This window comes from Sarcophilus harrisii, chromosome 1, assembly GCF_902635505.1.
Source record: "Sarcophilus harrisii chromosome 1, mSarHar1.11, whole genome shotgun sequence".
Classification (NCBI taxonomy): Eukaryota; Metazoa; Chordata; class Mammalia; order Dasyuromorphia; family Dasyuridae; genus Sarcophilus; species Sarcophilus harrisii.
In genome coordinates this window covers 650,585,092-650,609,290 of record NC_045426.1, presented here as the reverse complement: position 1 = coordinate 650,609,290, position 24,199 = coordinate 650,585,092, and the positions used below count along the sequence as shown (strand labels likewise).

Sequence of the window (24,199 nt, the reverse complement as noted above, 5' to 3'; positions counted from 1 at the left end):
GTCACTCCCCTAACCTCACAACTGAGGACCTCTTCTCATACTTCAACTAAAAAAAAAAAAAAAAAAAAAAAAAAAAAAGTGCATTTGCTGAGAGTTCCCATTTCTCTTTCCAACATCTCTTTTCCTCTGAACAGATTCACAGAAGTTTATGGATCAAACTGTGGTTCTTCCAGTTGGATTCATGGTTCCCTGATTCAAAGAGCCCTATGGCTGGTGATACAAATATTGACTTGCTACTTACTCACTCAATCAGTAACCTTAGGAAAGGTCTTCCCCTCTCTGGCTTTAGTTTGTTCATCCATAAAATGGAGGAACCTCTCAGGGTTCTTGTTGTGAGGATCATATGAGATAATATTTGTAAAGCAATTTGCAAAGTCCAAAGTTGTGGAGCAGCTAGATGCTGCAGTAGATAGAGCACCAGCTCTTAAATCAGAAGATCATGAGTTCAAATCCAACCTCAGACAATTACTTAGCATTTTCTAGCTGAGTGACTCTAGAGAAGTTATTTAACTCCAATTGCCTCCAAAAAAAAAAAAAAACCTCAAGGTCCTATAGAAATGTTTACTATTGTTATTATGATGACTTCTGGGGGTCCAGGACCAGGAGGGAGAGCCATTGGGGTTGGCACATGTGAATGGGAGCACAGGATACTTTCTTCTTTAGACTAAGAAACTTCTAGAGTTGGAAGAGACCATCCAAGAGAACCCCAAGCCCCATATTTCACAAACGGAAATATGCTTTGTGTGTGTTATTCATTTAATCATTCAACAATCAAGTGAAGTAGATAAGAACAGATTGTGTCATGCCCATTTTGCAGAGAAAGAAAAGCATAGAGAGGATATATGATTTGCTACTGCCATCAACTGACATAATTTTTCTTCCTTTCTTCCTTCCTTTCCTTTTTTCTTCCTTCCTTTCCTTTTTTCTTCCTTCCTTCCTTTTTTCCCTTTCTTCCTTCCTTTCTTTCTTTCTCAATCTTGCCCAGACAAGAAGTACAGTGGCCACTCACAACCCAGTCTCACTATTGATTGCACAAATGTTTTAATTTCTTAAATTAAACATCTGGGGAGGTTCATCACTCCTTAGGAAACCTGGAGGCCTGCCATCTTTGTGCCAGTCTTAGTGTGGACACCTGATCAACTTTAGCCCTATCATAGCTCAGAACTTCTGCACTAATCTTAACCTCCTTCAAAAGCAGGAATTATAGGTATGCAGAAGAGATGTTTTCTGCAATCTCTTACCAACAAAGAACTTCTGTGATACTGGGATCAGAATCAGGTCACCCAGGTAGACACAAACAGAGTGAGGGCTAGAGCTCAGATCTCCCAACACTAGTATAATTCTGTCTCCATCACACCATGTTGCTGCCCTCTTAGAAGGTATGAATAAGAAACATAAGAGAGAAAGAGAGACAGAGACTCTTTAAGGTCCTCAAAAGAAAGATGAAAGAGAGAGAGAGAGAGAGAGAGAGAGAGAGAGAGAGAGAGAGAGAGAGAGAGAGAGCATGTTAAGTAACGTTTTCCCCCAATAAGTCTTCCAAATGATGCCTTGGGCCCATACATGCCTTGGAGGTGGAAATAGGAATGGACAGGTAGGAAGTAGCAAAGTCAAAATTCAAACTCAGTTCCTTAGACTCTACACCTCTTTCATCTATATTATTCTACTTCTAAGAACCATATTCTAGGATAGGAAGGAGAAGGTTCCTGGGACAAAGAGACTCATCCTTCACCCCCCAAGGAAAAAGGTTAGAAATAGGACCTCAATCAACCCAATCAAGTCAAAATCTTCTCCTTAATTAAAATAACATAGGATCCAAATCTTAGGACTAGTAGGAGACTGTGCAGCCACAAGAACTGACTCCATTTGGCCCTGACTCCACATCGTTCCCTGTTACCTGCTCTCCTCCCCCTGGAAGTCAGTTCCCCATTCCCTGGTCCTTCTTTACAACATACAGTACTTTCCTTGGGGAAACATGATGGACATGGAAAGAAAGAAAGTCGATGCACTGGAGTCTTGGCTTTAAGATTTAGCACCAGTGTAAGTTTAAACAAGTTACTTCACCCTGTAGCTTCAGGAGATGGAACACATGACTTAGGATATCTTTTCCAACTCAGGATCCACAATTCTGTGGAGCAGTATTGTTGGAGAGAACTCTGAGTTTCACCAATTAATGGGAATTAAAGGTAGGAAGTTTCTTAGAAGTCACACAGTCCAGCCCCCTAACATTACACATGAAAAAACTGAGGTTCTGGGGCAGAGGAGAAGAGATTTCTTCAAGGTCCCACAGAAAAATGGAGGGGTTGAAAGTGGAAGGGCATATTTGGGGAGAAATAGGAGGGGAGGTAGAGAAGAAAAGGGGAAAATCCAATTATCTCTTCCTTTTCTCATACAACCAATTCTTTTCTTCCTCAACATTACTCCTTAGCCTAGATTCAGGGTTTCTTCTCTGTCTGTAATTTCAATTATCTACAAGAGGTTTTAGTTGCAGCAACTACTTTGATATTATCTTTTTGCTACTGGTCTACTGGAGAAGCAAACAGTTCAGCTGATAGAGTGACTGACCTGGAGTCCAGAAGACCTGGGTTCAAATCCAACATCAGACATTTATTTGCTTGTCTCAGTTTCCTCATATGTGAAATGAGGAAATGTCAAACCATTACAGTATTTCTGTCAAGAGAACTCAAATGGGCTCACAGAGAGTTACACTTATCTGAACCACAACAATAACAGCTATTGGAGAAATGCATAGTCACATGCCCCAGATCATAGAGGATCTGAGAGCACTATTAGAACATCAACTCCTTGAAGATTGGGATAATGTTGCCTTTGTTTTGAATAGCACAGTGCTTCTCACAGGGTGAGCACTCAATAAAGGACTGTTGAAATCAACTTAGCTGCCCCCTTTTTGTGGGTCAGCATTTGATGGAAGTATGTGGGTCAGTCACCCCCTGGAACAGCTGCAAGCAAGGAAATTATGGTGCAGACTTGGGGCAGGTCCATTTGCTCAGGTCAGTGGCTCTGGGATTCACCTATGAACCCCTGGGCCAGAAGAGCTTTAAAGCAGCTTTCAAGGGGGTGGCTAAAGACTCCTAAGAAATTCCTTGATTTTTCTAATTTTATTTACCCTCCTCAGCTTTTAGTGATCCATTGAACTAAATGTGGAACTGTGATTTAGAAGCTATCCAGTGCCTAGAAGAGCCAGCTGAGGGCCAGAAAGGGAGAATGAGCTGTCCTTGGTCACCCAGCTAATAAGCTTTAGAGATAGGACTCAGCCCCAGTGCTTTGACTCCCATTCCAGTGTCTTTTTTCCTACTAGTCTAGAACTCCTCTCCCCTTCAGTTTTTCCTCATTTCAAACCCAGGTCTCCTGGCTACCAGTCCAGGCATCTTTCAAATGAAATTCAGCTTCTGCTTTTTTACATTAAACTGTAAGCTCCTTGAGGACAGGGACGGTCTTTAGTCTCTTTCTGTATCCCCGTGCCTACCACAATATCTGGCCCATAGTAGGTGCTTAATAAATGTCTATGAATGGATTGATTAGACTCTTAGATCTCAAATGAAGCAAGAAGCCTAGGTTTGGAGTCAAAAGACCCAGATTTTAAAGAGGCAGAGCCAAATTGGGAGAGTAAATGCAGAAGACATGGGTTAGAATCCTGCCTCTCCCACCTCTTGTCTGTGTGACCTTAAGCAAGTCATTTCCCTTCACGCTGGGTCTCAGTTGCCCGAGCTGTTAAAAGGAAAGTTTTTACTAATTTGTCTCAAAGGTCCCTTCCAACTCTGAATCCCATCATGACTCCCCAATTCCCACAGGATAGGGGAAGACTGGGTCCTAGAATCATGCTAGCAGGACCTCATGATAGACCTAGCCCAGCTCCTTCTTTTTACAAATGGGGAAAGAGGGAGCACTCTCAGCCCCACCTAAGGAAGGTCCACATCTTCACAACCCCTGCCCTGTGGGGACATGACAAGGTAGGCTATTAGGATTCTTACAAGGCGCTAAGTTGGTTGTCTAATTTTAGCATCGTGCTTAGCTTTCTCTGGTTCACTAATGTATTTACTACTCATTGGAGTTCTACGAGATTCATAAGTCCAGGAGATTCACAAGTTTAGTGGAGGAGATTCACAAGTCACAGCTCCCACAATCCCACTCTCGAAGGAGGAGTCAACCTTTAAGTTCACACCTCTAAAAGAGCCTATAAAAGGACTAGCCTCAGCCAGGAATCAGTGGAGGAGATTGAGAATCCAGGATTCAGTTGGGCAGAACGAAGAATTCAGAGAGAGCTGGAGGCTGAAGCTAGCAGAGGCAAAGGACTAGCAACAAGAGCTCTCAGAACCGAAGAAAGCTAACCGGGCTATTTTGAAGGAGACAATAAAGGATTGAACTTTTAACAACTGGCTGCATTTGAGGTGATTATTGAACTGGACTGAAACTAAGGCTGCCTCCAGAAACTCCCCAAGAAACCTGCTCCCAGAGAACGATTATACTTGAGAACACTACAGCTGGCCCTTTATTCCTTTCTTTCCTTGGATCCAAAGGCCTGGATTGGAATCCTTGAACTACTGAGTAATTCTGGGATGGAAACCAAGGGCATCATGGGACTTCTCAAGGCCCTGACATCTTTGGGGATTGGGGCAGACAGTCACTAAGCTCCCATATTCCCCCTCTCTCTATTTCAGGGCTCTGTGTCTTGGTCCTTTTGAAAACTGCTGTGTTCCAGAACACCAAAGGTAAGTGTGCTGGGACCCCACCCCATCTACAGCTGAAGACTGAGGGAAACCCAATCAGGAAAGGGAAGGGCCTGAGCTGGGGAGAGGGATAGGGAGAAGCTTCCCTTACAACTCCACAGACCCTATCAAGTCCCTTGGGCTATATCCCCCCTCCAATGTCTGCCATCCTGATTTGAGATTGACTCCCTACTCTGTTACTGGCTAGCTGTGATTCAGAGCAAGCTAGGGCCTCAGTTTCCTGATCTGTAAAATGGAGGTGATAATACTTGTGCCATGTACCTTACAGAGTAGTAAGGAAAACACTTAATAAGCTCTAAGTGGTAGTAGAAACATGTTATCTTTTTAAAAATTATCATTAGACTCAATAAATCTTCCTCACCCCAATTAAATCATGAGGGGGAAAAAAACTATTGTTGGTCTCCCTCCTCTTATCTTCCAGTTCCAGGATAGCCAGTTAGCTGAGTTCCTAAACTATGGACTCCCCAGTTCCCCCCCCCCCAACAAAATATAAAAAAGGCTATTCCCATTGGAACATCTGCAAGTTTCTTATCTGTAAAATGGAATTAATAATCACAATGCTTCATATCTTACAGGAATGTTATGGCAAATATACTTTATAAACTTTAAAGCCTTATGGAGGCACAGTTGTGACAATATTTTATTCTTCTGAGTAGATTCTCAATGTCGTCGTCGTGGGTGTCCCCAAAATGCCATTTGTATCAACAAGACCCACTGTGCCTGTGAGGATGGATTTGTTACTACGAGTGGGGAGAAATACTTCAGTGACTTTCTGGAGATCTGTGACGGTAAAGAAGCCACGCCCACATTAGTCCAAGAGTTGGGAACAAGAAAGAGGGAGGAGCTGAGTGAGAGGGAGGGGGATGCAAGCAACCCTGTTAAGTGGCTGCTTTTGGAAAAGAGGGAAAGTGGAGGAGGCAGGAGACAGGGGGAGAAGAGAAGAGGGAAGGGGAGAAGCAGCAGCCAAAGAAGGGTAACCTGGTGGCGATGGGATCAGGACGCTGGTGAACCTCAGTGGCAAGATCTCATACTGCTGTCCCACTTGCTGTGATCCTCTCAGTCATATCAATGCCTCAGCTTCTCCACTGAGAAAATGGTCATTATGCTTAGTGATTAAAGAGATAATTCCAATGGATCTGTGATGTCATCAATGTGGATATTCCCTTCAATAAAGCAGCCTTCCCTTCCAACGGTTTCCCACTTTGATGATCCTCTTGTCTGATCCTGTCCTGGAGTTGGACACAAACAGCCTTGTGGTTCTTCCCAAGATGCTTGAGACCTTTCTCACTTTCTCCTGAAAAAGAGGAGACGTGTCATCTTTTCACACTTATTAGCTATGTGGCCTTGGGCAAGTCACCCCATTCTGTTTGCCTGCATTAATCAACTATAAAACAGAGACCATGATAGCACCCACCTTGAAGGGTTATTGTTAGCTCCGAATAAGATCATATTTGTAAAAACTACCTGGCACATAGTAGGTGCTGTATAAATGCTTATCCCCTCCCCACCACCACCACCATGCTACTCTCTATTTCTTTGTATCTGCTATACATCTGAAATTCTTCAAGGATTCTTATGTTCATGTCTTAGACTCAAACCCCAATACTGAGAGAGCGTTATCTTATAAAATATGGACTTTTGTTCAGGGGAAAAGATGGAAAGTGTTAGTTTATTGAAGGTAATCCAGCCTACTCTCCTTCTTCTGCTTAATTCTAGGCCCAACTCACTGTCTACTTATAGTGTCTGACCCAGAAAGACAAACTGGAGGTCACAGTTTGGGCAATAGACACATTTCATCCATTTATTCTTTGTTGAATGAATGGTCAGGGAAAATTCTTTTCAGTAATTATATATTTGGGGAAAAGCAAAGAAGAGGATGATAGACCCTGCCTTCAAGGAGCTTATAGTCACCTAGAAAGACACAAATAATAAAATACAAAGAAGACTGTGGTAAGGACTCCTCAAAAAGCAAAATATGTGTGTGGACAAATTTTTAAAGGGGAAAGGAAATCAGGGAAGATTACAGCAGAATGTAAACTTTTGGGGGACAGCAGGACTCTTTTGGTTTTGTCCTCAGCGTCTGGCATATATTAGGTATTTAGTTAATGCTTGTTGAATTGAACTGAACAGAAGAGGATCCTAAGAGATAGGGATAAGGATGTGCTTCAGGCAGGAGGCACAGCCTCGGTAAGTGTTTAGAGGCAAGGTATGATGGGATGAAAAGGAGAAGCAGAGTTTCCTAACCATGGCTCGTGGCAGAATACTTTTCCTACTTTAAACAACATTTACTCTAAAAATTTTAAGATAAAGCCACTTATATTCTTGGAGAGCTGCTTAGTGCATTGAAAAGTTGTGACTTTTCCGGGATCATATAGCAACATATGTTAGAGGCAGGACTTGAAGGCTCCATGGCAGCTCTCTGTCGATTACAATATCCTTGCTAGTCTAACACCAGTGAACCGTCTACAATCAAAAGAATGAAGCCCAAAGATTATGTGTTTGAGATGCTGGTGAGCACAATGGATGGAGCATTCAATCCAGAGTCCTAAGTTCAAATTTAACTGCTCTTGTTTTGTGACTCTGGGCAAGTTAGTTAACTTCTGCCTGTCTCAGTTTCATAAACTGAAAAATGGGGATAATAACAGCACCTAACTTCAAGTTGTTGTAAGGATCAAGTGAGATTATAGTTGGGTTTTTTAAATATATTTCATATTTTATTTTCCCCCAGCATATGTAAAAAATACTTTTTTAATATTCATTTTTAAAACTTTGAGTTCCAAATTCTCTCCTTTCCTCCCTACTCACTCCCTACCATTGGGAAGGCAGTTTGATACAGATTATACAAGTATAATCATGCAAAACATTTCCATAATAGTCATATTGAGAAAGAAAGCATAGAACAACAACAACAAAAAAACCCCACAAGAAAAATAGTTTGTCAGTCATTCCCCAACTGATGGGAATTCCTTCAATTTCTAATTCTTTAGGCTCAAAAAAACTGCAATAAATATTCAATATTTTTATACATATAGGTCCTTTTCTTATTTGGCTTTTATGTCTTTTTGAATACAGACCTAATAGTGATATTGCTAGGTCAGAGGGTATGCAACAATTATACGTGACAACAAGATTTTATGTTCAATTCTGATAGACATGACTCTTTTCAACAATAAGATGATTGAGGTCAGTACCAATGATCTTGTGATGAAGAGCACCATCTACATCTAGAGAGAGAACTGTGGGAACTGAATGTGGACCACAATATAACATTCTTACTCTTTTTGTTGTTTGCTTGCATTTTGTGTTCTTTCTTGTTTTTTCTTTTTTGATTTGATTTTTCTTGTGCAGCAATATAGTTTACAAATATGTATATGTATATTAGATTTAACATATTTTAATATCTTTAACATATATTGGATTAATTGCCATCTTGGGGTGGGGAGTGAAGGAGGGGAAAATCTGGAACACAAGGTTTTGCAAGGGTCAATATTGAAAAATTATCCATGCATATATTCTAAAAATAAAAAGCTTTAATTAAAAAAAAGAAAACCTCAAATGGGATGACAGTCAGAATGACTCATTGACTAAACAACAAAAAAAGAAAAAGAAAAAAGAGATGATTGAGAGAATGTGATGTGTGCTCTCCCATGTTTAAAAAAATGAATTTTTAAAGGTTCTTGTAATAAGCAGCGTTCTGTAATCAGATGAAACAAATTTCCACATTGACTGTGAACAAAAATATGTTTCATTTCTTTTTTTTTTTCTTTGCTTCTTACGTTGCAGATGTTAATGAATGTGTACCACCCATTAAAATCTTTTGTGGTATGAATGCAGACTGTGTTAATACATATGGAAGCTACCACTGCACCTGCATCCCTGGATATGCACTTCCTTCTGGGGAGAAAAACTTCCCAAATGCTTCTATGAACAACTGTCAAGGTAAAAACAATCCTTGAATTCTTTGTCCCTTTGGGGAGTCAGTAAAGACCTCTTTCTGCTCAGGCTGAAAACAGAGAAGTCCTTCCCTGCATGACATGCTCTTTTCCTCCTCATACGGGCCACCTTTGGACTTTCCCATATCCCCCTGTATGCCTTAGCTCCTGACTGCACAGTCTACCTCTAAATTCCGGGAACTCTGCCCCTCATCCCGTTCTGTCCATCACAGCTCAGGAAACTCCATCCAAGTGCTTTATTCAGACCCTGGCTCAGGGTTAGGAAGTTCAAATCTCTTTCCAAGCTGTTGCCCAGAAGAAAGAACTGAGGTGAAATGGAGCTGACAATGCTGCCTCGAAAGACCCAATATTCAGAAGAAAGAGGGAGGAGGGATATTTAAAGGAAATTAGACAGTGATTTCTCTATCCAGGTTCTGCCAAGTGTGATCTTAGAGGGACTTCATCACTTTTTTCTTTCATTCAACAAACTTCTCTTTCCTCTTCTTCCCAGTTCCTTAAAAAAGAAAAAAGCCTTGTAAAAAGCAGCATTCTGTAGGTGAAACAAATTCCCACACCGACGATGTGCAAATACATGTTTCATTCCTTTTTACTTCTGCTGCAGATATTAATGAATGTACATTGTCCAATGACACTTGTGGTCAGAATGCAGAGTGTGTTAATGAAAACAGAGGTTACTACTGCACCTGCACAGAGGGATATGCATTTCCTTCTGGGAAGAAGAAGTTCTCAGATGTCACTAGGAACAACTGTCAAGGTAACTGCATCCTTGCTGCATCCTTTGTCTAGCTGGAGAATCAGTGAGGATCTCTTACTGCTTAGGCTGAGGGCAGAGAAGTCCCTTCCTGCATGGGCCACCTCTGGCCAGTGCCCTTTACCCGCTCAGAGGGACCACCTCTGACCTGCCCCTTTCCCTTCCTGACTCTGGCACTCTCTGTTCTCAGCTCCTCCCTACATGGGCCACCCCTAAATTCTGTCCTTTTCCCTGTTCTGTTCATCCCAGCTCAGGCTCCCTCAGGAAACCCCTTCCAAGTGCTTTGCTCAGACCCTGCCTCAGGGCTGGGAGGTTCAATTCCCTTTCCAAACTGTTGCCCAAAAGAAGGACTGAGGCCATAGGACTCTGATCTACCTGGCAATGTTGCCCCATGGTACCCAATATTCAGAAGACAGAGGGAGGAAGAATATTGGGAGGGGACTAGATAGTGACATCTGCCAACTATGCTCTTAGTACCTGGGGCACTGAGAGCCTGGGGACCCTGGAGACTCCTGGAGCCAGTGTGAGTCTGAGGGGAAACTGGAACCCCAGATCTTCTTCACTCTGTGCCCAGCTCTCTCTGCCCTTTGCCACTTTCCCTCTCCTATCCCATAGCCTTTACCTTCCCCTTGCACCTATGACATGGGCCATTGTAATGCCGGAGAAACTGAGGCAGGAGAGAGATTAGAGAGTTTCCAATATTTTATTAATTGGAGAGTATAATTGACTGTCTCAAATTATCCAGTCAGATAGAGATAAAAATGTACTGGGACCAAGGAAACCATGCTGGTTCCAAGGCTGGAATCCAGCCTGCTGCATCTAGCAGCCAGGCTCTTCCAGCAATGAATAGAAGAAAGCCAATCTCTTAAATATTCTCTAAAGACAAAGAACCACAAGGATGGGGGGGGGGCTTCTGTCAGGTTGGGGGGGAGACCATAACTCCTAAAAGCCCAGAGACAAGATGTCTGAATACCCAGAGATAAAGATGTAGTGAGGTATCTTGGAATATTTTAGAGGGATATTGTAAATTCTTGAGGACAGGGAAGGGTCAGGCAGTCTGCTCTCTTGTTTATCTTGCTAGCAGTTTATAACCTTAGAGTAAACGGTTCCCAATCTTAATGGACCAGAGTGGGTTTTTACGACTAAGGGGATTTGACAGAACAGTTAAGGAAATTGAGACAAAGGAAACTAGTTCAGGGAAACCAAGTCAGAACAGTTTAAGAGAACTATGGCATAACACCATCTCACTTATTTTTTTGTGTCATTTCTCTCTCCACCCCATTTGCTCCATCCTGGCTAGGGCTCCCTCTTGCTTCAGTATCCCAGAGACCAACAGGGCTGCTCAGAACTGATGGGAGAAGGATTCTCAGGATTAACAGCTTGATTGCCATGGCACTTAAAGTGGCAGAGCACTTTACAAAGCCCTCCCCTCTGTCTGATTTTATTTCCCATTTACATTAAATGAATCTTGTTTGTCCATGATTGTTTGCATGTTGTCGCCCCCATTAGCCTGTGAGAATGTCTTCCAGCACAGAGAATAAGTTTTTACTTTTTTTGTATCCCCAGTGTGCCTAGCACGGTGTCTGGCTCATAAGAAGTGCTTGATAAATGCTGGCTGAATGAGGGAAATAATATAAGTATTTGTGATCCTCTGATGAGAGAGAAGTTCCAGGAGGTACAGAAGTCTGCTCTGTTTGGCTCCCTCTTTCCCCAAGTGTCAGGTCCCCACCCAGGCCCAAGCCTAAGCCACCCTTCTCCAGCAGCTGCTGAGTAGACCGATTCCTCTCTCTCTGTTTTCCATCTGCCATGTTTCTCTTTCCCACTAATACAGATATTTAAGGAGGGGAGATGAAATTTGTCCATTTCTTGGAGGAAATCTGGAAAGAACCTTCCCCTGACAATGGCCTTTGGGGGAGACACCAAAGAAACTAGCAGTTCAAGCTTGGGTGAAAGCAGAGGTCTTAGCCCCCATCTAATCCAATCCCTATCCTTGGTCTGATCAGGAAACTGATGCCCTTATAGTGTTACCAGTTACCAGTGTTACCAGATGCTCTGGGAGATCAGCTGAAGGACCCAGGGATTTATTGAGGGCCAGCAGGAATCTCTGGGCCACATTTTGATACAGCAGCACAGGGAGATGGACGCTTGTAGGTCCTAATTTCTACTCGATCTTTCTGGGCCTCAGTTTCCACACCTGCATGTTGGACCAGATGACCTCTAGATTCCCGACAACTCATTTTCTCTGATCATTTCAGTCATGCTTGACTTTTAATTCCCATTTAGGGTTTTCTTGGCAGAGATATTGGAATAGTTTGCCATTTTCTTCTCCACCCATTTGACATATGAAAAACTGAGACATGGGACAGTTAAATGGCTCAGTAGATAGAAGACCAGCCCTGAAGTCAGGAGGACCTGCATTCAAATCTGGTCTCAGACACTTAACACTTCCTAGCTGTGTGACCCTGGGCAAGTCACTTAACCCCAACTGCCTCAGCAAAAAATAAAATAAAATAAAAAACAGAGACAAGTTGGGTTAAGTGACCTAGTCACACATCCAGGAAGTGTTTGAAGCCAGATATGAACTCTGGAAGATGAATTTCCTTGGCTCTGGCACTGTCTCCATTGAGTCCCCAGAGCCCCAGTTCTAGGAAACTGGTGTATAAGGAGCATCTGCTTCCTGGGTCATTTTGACCCAAATCAGGGAACAGAAGGAAACAGAGATAACTGTTTCAGAAGGCCCAGAACAAGGAGGCAGAGAGACTGAGCAGAAAGCTCTGGAGGCTCCAAGAGCTTGGGATGTTTCTGTCCAGCCCAGTTCCATGGACCTCAGGAGCTAGATCATGACAAGAGGTGCCAGAGTGTCAGGAAGGCCCTCCCAGGTCTTTGTGGTGTCCACACTAGGGTCTTCCTCATCCCCTTTCCCTTCCCCTTACAGATGTGGATGAATGTCAGTGCAATAGCTCTCTCTGTGCCCCCCATGGGGTCTGCCTAAATACTCCTGGAAGCTATATGTGCACATGTAAGCCAGGATTTGCCAAACGCAATGGGGACTCCTTAATGGAATGCATAGGTAAGTCCCTAGGGGAGGCAGCCCAGGAACTCTCAGGGGATGAACTGAGGCCCTCAGTTAGTGTATGAGAAGCCTCCTCGGGGAGCCAGCCAAGCAGGAATCTCAGCTGCTCTCCTGAGCCCATGGCAGGGTTAGAGCCAGGAACCTCTGAGCCGGAACAAGTTTGGAATCACAGGTTCCATGCAACAAGTCATAGACAACACCAGCTAGATGCCCTGAAACCTTTGGACCCTGTGAGCACTGAGGCGGCCATGTGCCAGACTGCTGGGAAGGACGGTTACTTCAGAATAGGAGTCCTGGGTCTGAGGCACTGGCAGTGCCCACTCTGAGAGCATGGACAGGTTACTGCCCCCTCAGAGCTCAAGGAACTCATCTACAGAACTCCCGGCTCACCAGCCGAAGGTATGGCAAAGAAAGGCTCTGTAAACCTTAAGGTGCCACAGAAATGGGGCTGTTGTCATTATCCTTCCTGGCTGATTTCCCTTTGCCACAGGGAGCCCATCCACTGGCCTTCCTCCATGAGTCTCTAACTCTGACCGAGCACGTGGACCAGCTCTCTGACTTCCTTCACTCTCTCATACCCTCAGACCATCTTCTCTCTATCATGCATTTCTCTGAGGACTTTGTACTCTCTGTTCTTTGGAGCTCCTCACTGGTTGTTGGATACAGAGACTCATGGGCTTCTCTAATGTCCCCTGGGAGGACCTCAATTATATTCTGTGTCTCACAGCCAGTGGAATAATACAGTATTCAAAATAGACCTTTATTTACCAGAAGAAATTAAGGGTCATTAGAGAAGACTGACAATTCCCTAAACTCTATACTGCTATTCTGTGCTTCATTTTGAGCCCAATGCATTTCTTATCTGTACAGTTGGTCCCAAATATACCTAAAGATGATCATGCTCTATAGGTTTTCCATCCAACTACAACTCATAATTTGGCCAAGAAACATTCTTCCTCCTCTTAGTTTTTCCCGTGCGAAGGCCACATTCTTTTGAGTGGTTATGAATTAAGAGAGATACAAATAATAATAATTATCATACTCTACCTTCAATGAACTTCTAATGGATGAGAAATGATATGACACAAATAAATAGAATTTATTGTGATTGGGACTCCCCATGGGAAAAACAACAATAACAAAAACTGCAATTACAAAGATTTTGTCCCTCCCCCATTAATTTAACGACTTCCCTTCTTATTCTAGTTGTGTTAATTTTGTCTATGCACAAGTTTTTCACTTTCAAGTAATCAAAGTTATCTATTTTATCTTTTGAAATGTTTAATCTTATTATTTTCTTCTTTGATTAAGTAATATTCAACTTTAGAGTGAACAAAGTGCTTTACTGACATTATCCCAACCTTGTGAGATAGATACTATTATCATCCTCATTTTCAGTTGAAGAAACTGGAATACAAAGAGATTAAATTATTTTTCCAAGATCCTATAGTTAATGTCAGAGGCAGAATTCAAACCCAATACCCTGTCTTCAGGTTCAATGTTTCCTCCTCTATGCCTCATTGCTTTACACTCTGCCATGTTGCCTTTGACCCTTTGTCTCTTACTTTATATCTTTCAGCTAATGTGACACAATTCATAAAAATCATTAAAAAGTAAAGACAAGGATAACAAAGAGCAGAAACTAAGTGAAATAAGTGTTGGAGAGATGAGAACTGTGTGAAAGGAGAGGAAAAAAAAAAGGAAATAGGGAAAAGTGGTTGTTATGGAAAGAATACAACTTTTCAGAGTCAGGGAAAGTAGCATAATTATCCAAATCTGTACCTGTGTGACTGTGAGCCTCTGGCCTCAGTTTCTTCATCTGTAAAATAAAAGTGTTGGGCCAGGATATTTCCAATTTCCATCCAAAACCTTATGGTGTCAATAAAAGCCTAAACATACAAGTTTTTTATTCTTCAGTGGATGCCTTCAATACCAGAGCATGGAGCAAGATGGAGATCTAAGATGAAACTCAACATTGTGGCTCCTGAAGTTATATATTCAACTTTCACAATGGGTTTTATAACCCAAAATTTGTATAATCTAATGGATTTTAAACCCAAGATTTATAGGAAAGTTATGGTGTTCTCTTCTTTTTCTAAAATATATGATCGTTCTCTCTGGGAGCAGGTTTCTTGGGGAGGTTTTCTGGAGGCAGCCTTAGTTTCAGTTCCGTGTAATAATCACCTCAAATGCAGCCAGCTATTAAAATCCAAACGTTTATTTTCTCCTTCCAAGTCTTGTTTCTTTCCTTGGGCTGGGGTATCTTTCTTAGAGGCCTATCTCCCTTTTTGGTTCCAAGAACTCTTGCAGCTTGTCTTTTAGCTCTTCCAGCTTCTGTCTCTACCTCAACTTCAACACCTGGCTTCTCAATTTCCAACTGACGCTCCCTTCTCAATCTTTTCAATTGAACTCTCCTGACTGAGCTCAGCTATTTTTATGCTCTTTTACAGGTGTAAACTCAAAGGTTGACTTCTCCTCTGAGAGTAGGATTATAGGAGGTGTGAATTGGATATCTCATACTGAACCCTGAAACCTCCCAAATTGTGAACTAATGTGTGAGCTCTCAAAGACGTTAACTTAAGCATTGTTTCTATTAATATTAGTGACTTAACACTTTGTAAGGATTTGCTCTAATGTGTGAACCAATAAGCATTGTATCAATTCCATTGAGTTAACACCAGGATTCTAACAGAAAGTAACTTCAAATATGAAAGAAAAAGAGTCAATCCTAAATGGATGAGCGAATAAAGAATCTATCATTTGCCCTTGTCTTCAATGTTAGCCTTGTCTCTGCCATTCATCATATTAACCCTCCTTATTAGCTCCCAATCACCTGAAAAATAAAATGTCTTCTTTTGAGTCTATAATTTAAAAATTGAGGTAAAGAGATCAGTTCATGGGCAGCAAAGGAAAGATTAGCACTTGTCATCTGTCACTACTGATTTCTGAATCATGATCAAGAATTGAAGGAGAACTCAGAGACCATTTGATCCAACCCTTGGATTTTACAGATGAGGAAACCCAGGGACTTTAAATGATTTGTCCAAGATCAAAAATATAGTAAGAGAACTTACCTGAGCTCCATGTATCCAGAGTCAGCTCTATTTGCCACATTGTCTTTCAAATAAGCCCTTGATTGAGGGGACAATTGAAGGGATGAAACCTGTGACCTTGGCATGGGTGGCACTGGATTATTTGCCCTCAAACCTCTCAAAGCCACTATACTGTGTTCAATTGTGTAGACTATGTTTTAGGAAAGACATAAACATGGGGAGCCAACATGGAGAAGGGTGTAGAGTACTGGATTTGAAGTCACTAGACTTAGATCCAGTCCCAACTCTGATATTTACCACCTGTACCAACTTGGACAAGTTACCTAACCTATTTTTGGGAGTTTCCTCATCCACTAAGTCAGAAAGTTGGGCTAAAAGATCTCAAAGTTGTCATCCAATTGTAAGTCTTTGATCTTGCGATCCTACAGGTTATCTAATCCTACCCATATCTGAGCAAGAACTTTCTATACAACCCAGTAAATAGTCACCAGGGCATGGTCTTTCAATCTTTGTGTGAAGATCTTTACTGAAGGGCAACCTACTACCTCCCAAGGTGTGGTAGGAGCACTAAATTCTACCAATCTGATTGGAAATCATATTATTAGTCCTAATTATGCAGCTTGAAATTCACTATGCAAAGCTAAGCTTTCTTAAGTCAATGAAATGATTTTTCAAACTTGACTCATCCAGTTGATTAAAATGTGAACTGCCAATGTAACTTCTCAGAGGCATAAGTTATAAAAGCCCAATGCACATACATACAGAGATCATCTTTCATCAACACTGCTCCTCCAAAGAAGGATCTTCGTAACTTGATTTTCTTCTCTTTTTAATCAGATTAATCATTTTTAATGTTTTTTCATAAAACCAGTTCTTAGCTTTATTTATTGATTCAATAGTATTTTTATTTTCAATTTTATTAATCTCTCCTTTGATTTTTCAGGATTTCTGTTTTAGCATTGAATTGAGGATTTAAATTTGTTGGGTTTTTTAAGGTGCATGGTCTATTCATTGATTTGTTTTTTTTCTTTTACTGATGTAAATGTTTAGAGATGTAAATTTTTTTTCTAGGTATTGCTTTGGCTGCTATGTTGTTTCAGTGTTATCATTATCTCTAATGAAATTATTGATTATTTCTTTTATTTGGTCTTTGACCCACTCATTATTTAGGATTAGATTATTCATTTTCCAATTAATTTTTAATCTATGTTTCACAGGGGATAGACAACCATTTGTCAAGGAAGTCACAGAATGGAAACTTAATTCAAATAGATTCATACTGGACTTCTGAGGTCTCTTAAAACTCTGAAAATTTCTGTGATTCTAAAAGAAGAAAGTGAGTGATCACTTTCTCGTTCTTTACTTCAGTTTTCTGAATAACAAAATGGGATTAATAGTCTGTAAACTGTGTGCCTCACAAGATGTTGTGGAATTAATTGAGAGAAAGAATATAAAAATTATTCCATACTGTCAAACAAGGTATAATTGACAATTATTATTCTGAGACAGAGCTTAAGTCATGTAGCCAGAGCACACATCATCTCTTGTTATGGGCCAGAAGTTGAAACAAGGTGCTAGGTTAGTGGAATTGATAGAGACAATGATTATTTAGTGTGGTATTTAACAGTTCTCTAGTTCAATACATGTACTTAGTACTATAGTAAGTAAATTCTACAAGATTCACATCTTTAAGAGAGCATATATATAAGCTAGGAGCCTCAACCAGGATTCAGTCCAGGACATTCAGAAGCCAGAGAAGGCAGTTGGGGAGATTCAGAAGCTAGAGCTCAAGCTCTCAGAACCAAGACTACAGAAGGCTTCCAGAAAACTAGCCAAGCCCCAAGTGAAGGAGACAAGACTTTGAAAGAGACAATAAGGGATTTGGACTTTAACACCTGGCTACATTTGGGGTGATTACTAAACTGAAACGAAGGCTGCCTCCAGAGACCCCAAGGAAACCCCAAACAAGAGAATATTACATTTTAGAAAAGAATATTACAATCTCTACTTCCCTATCACAGACCATAAGCACTTCTGGGAGAAACCTTGCCTCTTGGTCATGGAGAAGTTAAAAGACGGGGTATTTCAGGAGTCAACTAGAACAGGAAAATTTCAAGCTGATTTAGGAGACAAAAACACCATCTCATGCCCCAAATTGCATAGTTCTTTTTGGTTTTGTGACCCTAGATATGAGTGAGAACCTTTCTGGGCTATTCACCAATGCCCCAGGCAACTCCCAAGATCCAGAAGCACTTTAATAAAGAAGTCAAAACACCAGGATCTTTTTTTTTTTTTTGTCCTTTGGCAAGGCAATTGGGGTTAAGTGACTTGCTCAGGTTCACAAAGGTAGTTAAATGTTAAATGTCTAAGACTGGATTTGAATTCAGGTCCTCTTGCCTCCAGGGCAGGTGAACTATTCACTGAACCATCTAGTTGTCCCCAAACAGCATAATCCTAAATCTACCTGAGACTTGGGAAATCAGCAGAAGGCCTGCATTTAATATGTCTTCCTAATTCCTTAACTGTCTCTCTTGTAGATATCTCTAAATTGTCCCAGAACCCTGAAGGCAGTGATGAGGTGAGTTGTGGCTGAATATGAATAAAATGGAGTCCAGCAGAGATAATAATAAAAAGTAGTTGAGATCAGAGAAAGGGGGTCAGATAAGGGAAGATGAGGTCAGAAAGAAATAAATAGAACCAAGTAAAACTGAGACAGAACATTGATTCAGAACCAGAAGAAGCATCAGAAATCATCTAGTTCAACCTGCTTATTTGACCAGTGAGGAAACTGAAGCCCAGGAAGTTGACATGATTTACCCCATATCACTTAAATAATAAGGGTCAGAGGCAAGATTTGAAGGAGGATTCTCTGACTCCAGCTGTACTGTCCTGTAGTATCATACTACCTCTTTTGAGATAGAATCTCAAGAGATAGGGATGCTGGTCAGATATAGGTGAGATGAGGGGAAAGTATAAAGATATAGAATTAAGTAAAGATTAAATGTGATGACAGAGAAGAGAGATGGAATCCAAGATGAGATGGGCTTAAGGAGAAAGTGGGAATCAGGCAAAGACTGCATGGGTCAGAACAGCAGAGTCAAGGTCCCAAGGTAAAGGAATCCATGAGAGTCAAGTAAAATGTCACAGACATTTATATCTAATAATAGTTGACAATTATAAAGTATTCTAAGATTTCTAAGGTGCTATATACCTACATGATCTCATTTCAGCAATACAACAACCCTTTAAAGCATATGGTATTATACCCACTTAGCAGAAAAGGAAAACCTCAGAGAAGTTACTTGACATCCTCTAGTCATAAAATCATTTAGTATTATTGATAGCATTTGAACTCAGTCTTCCTGATTCAAACTTAGTCTGGATTCCAGAGCAGTGCCTTGGATAAATGTTTTAACCTTATGAGAGTATTTATTTCTTGTTATCAGCTGAAGAATCTTTCATATAAGCTTCAATCATTTATTGCCATCAATACTAATTGGACTGCTGAGAATAAGAGAAGGATTGCAATTGAAGTGACAGAACTATTACAGAACCTAGAACAGACTGCATGGCAAGATGCTCTCAGGTCTCCTGTTAAGAAGTGGATGTTATTAAACAACTCTCGTGTGGGTGAGTTCATATGGTGGAAGTGAAGCAGGAGGGAACTGTTCCTTTTACTGAAGTTGTGTTCCCTTTAAGAAACTGTATTTCCTTTTGATCTGTGATCCCTTTCAGAGTCTCAGACCCTCCTGGGAAAGACATATTCCCACACACACACCATAAGTTATCTTTCCAGGATGCCAGAGCCTTTGATTCATTTAGAAATCCTAGTCAAAAAGCAATCCACTGAAGTGTTATTAATTCCAATAGGAGATCCCGGTTGAAAACTGATAAAATCTAAGCCTGGGAACCTTGGTTCCTGAAGCCCCTGCCAAGAATCCTGGTCTGATCAGTTCAGGTTGTCCCAGCCCCCATCAACATACCCAATATAACAGCTTTCCTCAACTAAGGTTTTTGCAGATGGCCCTAGGTAGCTTGCTCAACTGTCAGGACCCTTCTGCCCACTGAGAAAACATTTTCAGCACCAAAACTCCAGTTCTAAATAAAACTCTGCCACTATAGAAGTCAGTCCCTTGTAAACTGATTTCTATCCAACAATAAACTCATTTTGCAACTAATAATTCGGGAATGAGTGAATTCTTTCATTCCCAAACCTGCGGCTGATCTAAAAGGGATATTTAACAACTCTCTTATTGCCACTAACCTCTTGACCACCAGGAATCGAAAGCATTCAAACCACAACAGAAGCATCATAACAAAAGGCGACTGAATCTTTAGGATCCCAAACAAAGGCTGGATTTGGTCCACTCAGTGAAACAGCAAATGAAAAATTAATTAATCAGGTTGTTATACTGAATATATAGTCTTCAGTGACATCGGTCAGAATGGTCCTGGCAAATGTCTGGTATGCAGCCAGGTGGACAAGCTTTTTAATATAGACAATGGATGAATGGGTTTGAGCAAGGGTGGCAGACTTTCAGGGCTACATTCCTTTCCAGTGCCAGTTTTCTCCAGCACACACCATATAACAAAATCACATTCACTCCATTGCCCAATCCCTCCCTGATGAATGACTTCCCTTATGACAGTACCTCTCTCTACCTACTTCTTCCTACTTTATCTGCCTCACCCAGTGCTTGAAGTGGGGACCAGAAATCAGGTAACATTCATAATCAAACTGCAGGGGATCAGGTTGGATGGTAGAGGTGACAGACTGACCCTTTTCATGGGGAAGGGGCAAATAGTTCTACCTTTCCTTGACTTCCCCAAGGGTTAGAATTCCTAGTTACAGTTCTGCTGGGCCAGCCTAGCTATAGATAAGTGGACTCATTTTTGTTTCATTGTTGTTTCCCAGGTATAGAAACGCGCGTAATCAGCAACTGCTCTCAGGAAGAGAAGGATGTTATACTGCAAGCTCAGAATAATGCAGTGAAATTTTCCTGCATGGATATCATTGGCTCAAATCCACAAGGTACATTCACTTTTATGGACTCTGCACTTACCCAGAACTGACAGAGCTACATAATCCTTCCATGTCAGAGAAACCCTGAGTATGACTTAGAAGAAACCCTGAAAACTATGTCAATCAACTAGTATCTTTCTAAGCAAAAATCCCATGACATAGACCACAATGGCAAATAGCCATCCATCAGTATCAATATATATATACAAGGAGAGAAACTACATCCTTGGCCACCCCTTATCACTTTGAAACAGCTGTAATTGTGAACAAGGTCTTCCTTACTTCCAAGACAAATTAGCATTTTTGGCATATATCATTTACCATACCATCAGCCTAATCTCTTTTTTACATGCTACTAGATTGTTAAAAGCCAAATTATTATTCTGTTACTGTCCTGATCTATAATTTCATCAGGGTGGAAAACTCCTAGTATGTAGATTCCATCCACCAATGCAGACTGATAACTCCCCTGGAACAGGGGTGCTGAAAGCTTAAGTGATGTGCCTGTAGTCATTGTAGAAGGCAGGTCTTGTAAGGAAGCTTTGGCAACTGTTAATTTGTTGTTTAGTCATATTCATAGTGTCTAACTCTTTGAGGTCTCTTTTGGGGTTTGGTTTTTGTTTTGTTTTGTTTTTGTTTTTGCTTATTTCTCTAGCTTATTTCACAAATGAGGAAGCTGACGCAAACAGTTAAATGCTTTGCCCCAACATCACACAGCTAGTAAGCTTCGGAGGTCAGATTTGAACTCATATCTTTTGTGATCTGGTACTCTTATCTACTGTGCTATCTAGCCCTTTGGTAACTATTAAGTTCAGATTCAATTCAAGTCACCTATTTTATAAAGGGTTTCCAGTATGCAAATCAGTAAAAGACAAGCTGATTTTGAAGTCGGGAGGACATGGATCTGAATCAAAGTGATCTTTCTAAAGTCTAGCTATGTCATGTCCTTCCCCCCTTCTCAATAAATTCCAATGGCTCCCTATTTCTTTCAGCCCCAAGTGTAAAATTGTCTGGCATTCAAAGTCAAACTTACATCCCATTAGCAACCTTTCCAATCTTCTTATACCTTAAATCCTCACTATTCCTCCCACAATAAATTCTGTCTTTTGCTTATCCTCCATCCTCATCTCTATTTACTAGCTTCCCTGGCCTTCTTCAAACCTTTTCCAATTCCCTAAATTCTCTTGCCTTCCCTTTGTTGATTATCTCCATTTTATTCCATATAAAGCTTGCTTATATATAGTTATTTTCATGCAGTTTCTCTCATTATCCTGAGAACAGAAACTTCTCTTTTGCCTTTCTTTGTAACTCCAGCACTTAGCATAATGCCTGATACATGGAAGGCACTTAATAAATTTTGATAGACTGACTAGTTTTTTTTCCACATACTGGGCAAATGATTTCATGTTCCCCATCAGAAGTTCCCTTGTTGATAAAAATCACAATACGCAACACAATGTTTTCATACTTGATATATGGAAATCAGTAGATAATAGCCATCAGAAACTGGGTTGGGTGACAAAATTTGGATTGCATGAAAAGAGAGGTTGCTGAGTGATAATGGTAAAGGTGACATTTAAGGGGCTAACATTTTACTATATTCTACTATCTTTGCCCAGAAACAAACCCTTTTCTTTTTTATTCCCATAGATCAAATTGATCTATCCACTCCTAGTATTTCTATTCCTCTCTCCACCATTAGATTGATCTGTTCTAAGGAAAAAAATGACGCTGTCACAGGCTGGCTCAGGAAAAATGAGGAACATTTCCTGCTTGTGGGCCTCTTAAACTTGGCCTCCCAAAATCTTGGAAGAGTTAATGTATATGATATGGCTGAAAGAGCAGTCAGACAAGAAGGAGGAGAACTGGGAAAGAACAGTGTCATGCTAACTCAGAGAAAAGATATTTTCCAGGAGGAGAAGGTGGTCAACTGTATTGAAGCAACAGAGGTCAAGATGGATGAGACTGAAAAGACATCAGTAAATTGCCAATTAAGAGAATTTTGGTCATTTTGGAGAGAGAGCAACTTCAGCTGAACCACAAGTTGGAAGTCAGATCACAGAGGTTTGAAATCAAGTAAGAAAGCAGAGGCATTTGAAGTACCTTCAAAACTCTCAACCACTACAGGTGCTTGTTATGGGCCAGAACTCTGAACTTGAAACAAAGGATTCTTACAAGATGCTAAGTCAGTGGAATTGATAGAGACAATGGTTGTTCAGCAGGGTGCTCAACAGTTCTCTAGCTCAGTAGATGTACTTAATACTTACTATAGTTCCACAAGATTCACACCTTTGATTAGAGAAGATATAAGCTCGAACAAACTCAGCCAGAATCAGAATTGGAAGACAGAGACCATGATGGCGGTCCTCCTGCCTCCCCCACAGAAACCAAGACACCTTCAGGAGGACTTCAAGAAGCTGGCAGAAGCAGAGAAGACAAAGGACTGGCAGCAGGAGTTTAAGCTCTTGGAACCAAGGAGAGAGATAGTTCTCTAAGAAAGCTAACTGGGCCACAGGAAAGGAGACAAGACTTGGAAAGAGACAATAAAGGATTTGGACCTTAATCCCTGCCCATTCTCCTGGTGATTACTGAACTGAAATGAAGGCTGCCTCCAGAGACCCCAAGAAAACCTCAACAGAGAACATTACATTTTTTTTTTAATTAAATAACTTTTTATTGACAGAACCCATGCCAGGGTAATTTTTTACAACTTTATCCCTTGCACTCACTTCTGTTCCGATTTTTCCCCTCTCTCCCTCCACCCTCTCCCCAAGATGGCAAGCAGTCCTATCCATGTTAAATAGATTACAGTAGATCTTGGATACAATATATGTGTGCAGAACCGAACAGTTTTCTTGTTGCTCAGGGAAAATTGGATTTAGAAGGTATAAATAACCTGGGAAGAAGAACAAAAATGCAAGCAGTTTACATTTATTTCCTAGTAGAACATTACATTTTAGAGAGAATATTACAAAGGCTGAAGAACAAAACTCCAAGTTCAGCCTTCTCACTCACATCCTTTCAGCTCTACCCCCAATGCCTCACTCCATAAATTCCTACTCTTCTCCTGTGCCTTCTGAAAGTCTATTCTACAATTAACAGATACACTTTCATCTTAAAACTCTTCTTTCTTTTCTTCTCATTCCTTTCATCTCTGGGCACTCACTGACATCTGGATCACTCTAGGTGACTTGCTTTTCCTGGCCATTCTTTCCAGTAATGGTTACTTCACTCATGTGCTCTGACTCAATGGTCATGAAGGGAGAGACCTAATATTTCTCTTCTCATTCCCACACTGGGACTCTGCCTTTACCATTATTACTCAGCAACCTCTCTTCTCACACAATCCAAATTTTATCACCCAACCCAATTTCTGATAGCTGTTATCTACTGATTTCCAAAATATTCTCTTTTTTTCTCATTGAATTTGGTATCCACCTGAAAATTTCCTTTTCCCACCCCATGTTCTTCCTTCATTCTAGGAAAGTGCAACATACATTTGATGTTCCTCCTTATGAGATATGCATCTCACAACTCCTCACAACTCATGACAACTCCAACAGCCTGCTCTGCAGTTCCAACTCTGCTACTCACAGATCTT

General features: G+C 41.0%; 1 protein-coding gene across 1 annotated transcript in view; it reads left to right on the top strand.

Annotated features, from left to right (window-relative positions):
* Positions 1–24,199, top strand: part of LOC100916536 (adhesion G protein-coupled receptor E3-like) — an 82,060-nt gene that overhangs the window by 31,445 nt on the left and 26,416 nt on the right. Inside the window, exons 2-9 of the mRNA XM_031947789.1 lie at positions 4,677–4,727; positions 5,402–5,533; positions 8,529–8,684; positions 9,300–9,452; positions 12,385–12,519; positions 18,113–18,153; positions 19,022–19,205; positions 20,491–20,607. Of these exons, the coding sequence (XP_031803649.1) occupies positions 4,677–4,727; positions 5,402–5,533; positions 8,529–8,684; positions 9,300–9,452; positions 12,385–12,519; positions 18,113–18,153; positions 19,022–19,205; positions 20,491–20,607 (969 nt within the window). The remainder of the gene's footprint in view (positions 1–4,676; positions 4,728–5,401; positions 5,534–8,528; positions 8,685–9,299; positions 9,453–12,384; positions 12,520–18,112; positions 18,154–19,021; positions 19,206–20,490; positions 20,608–24,199) is intronic.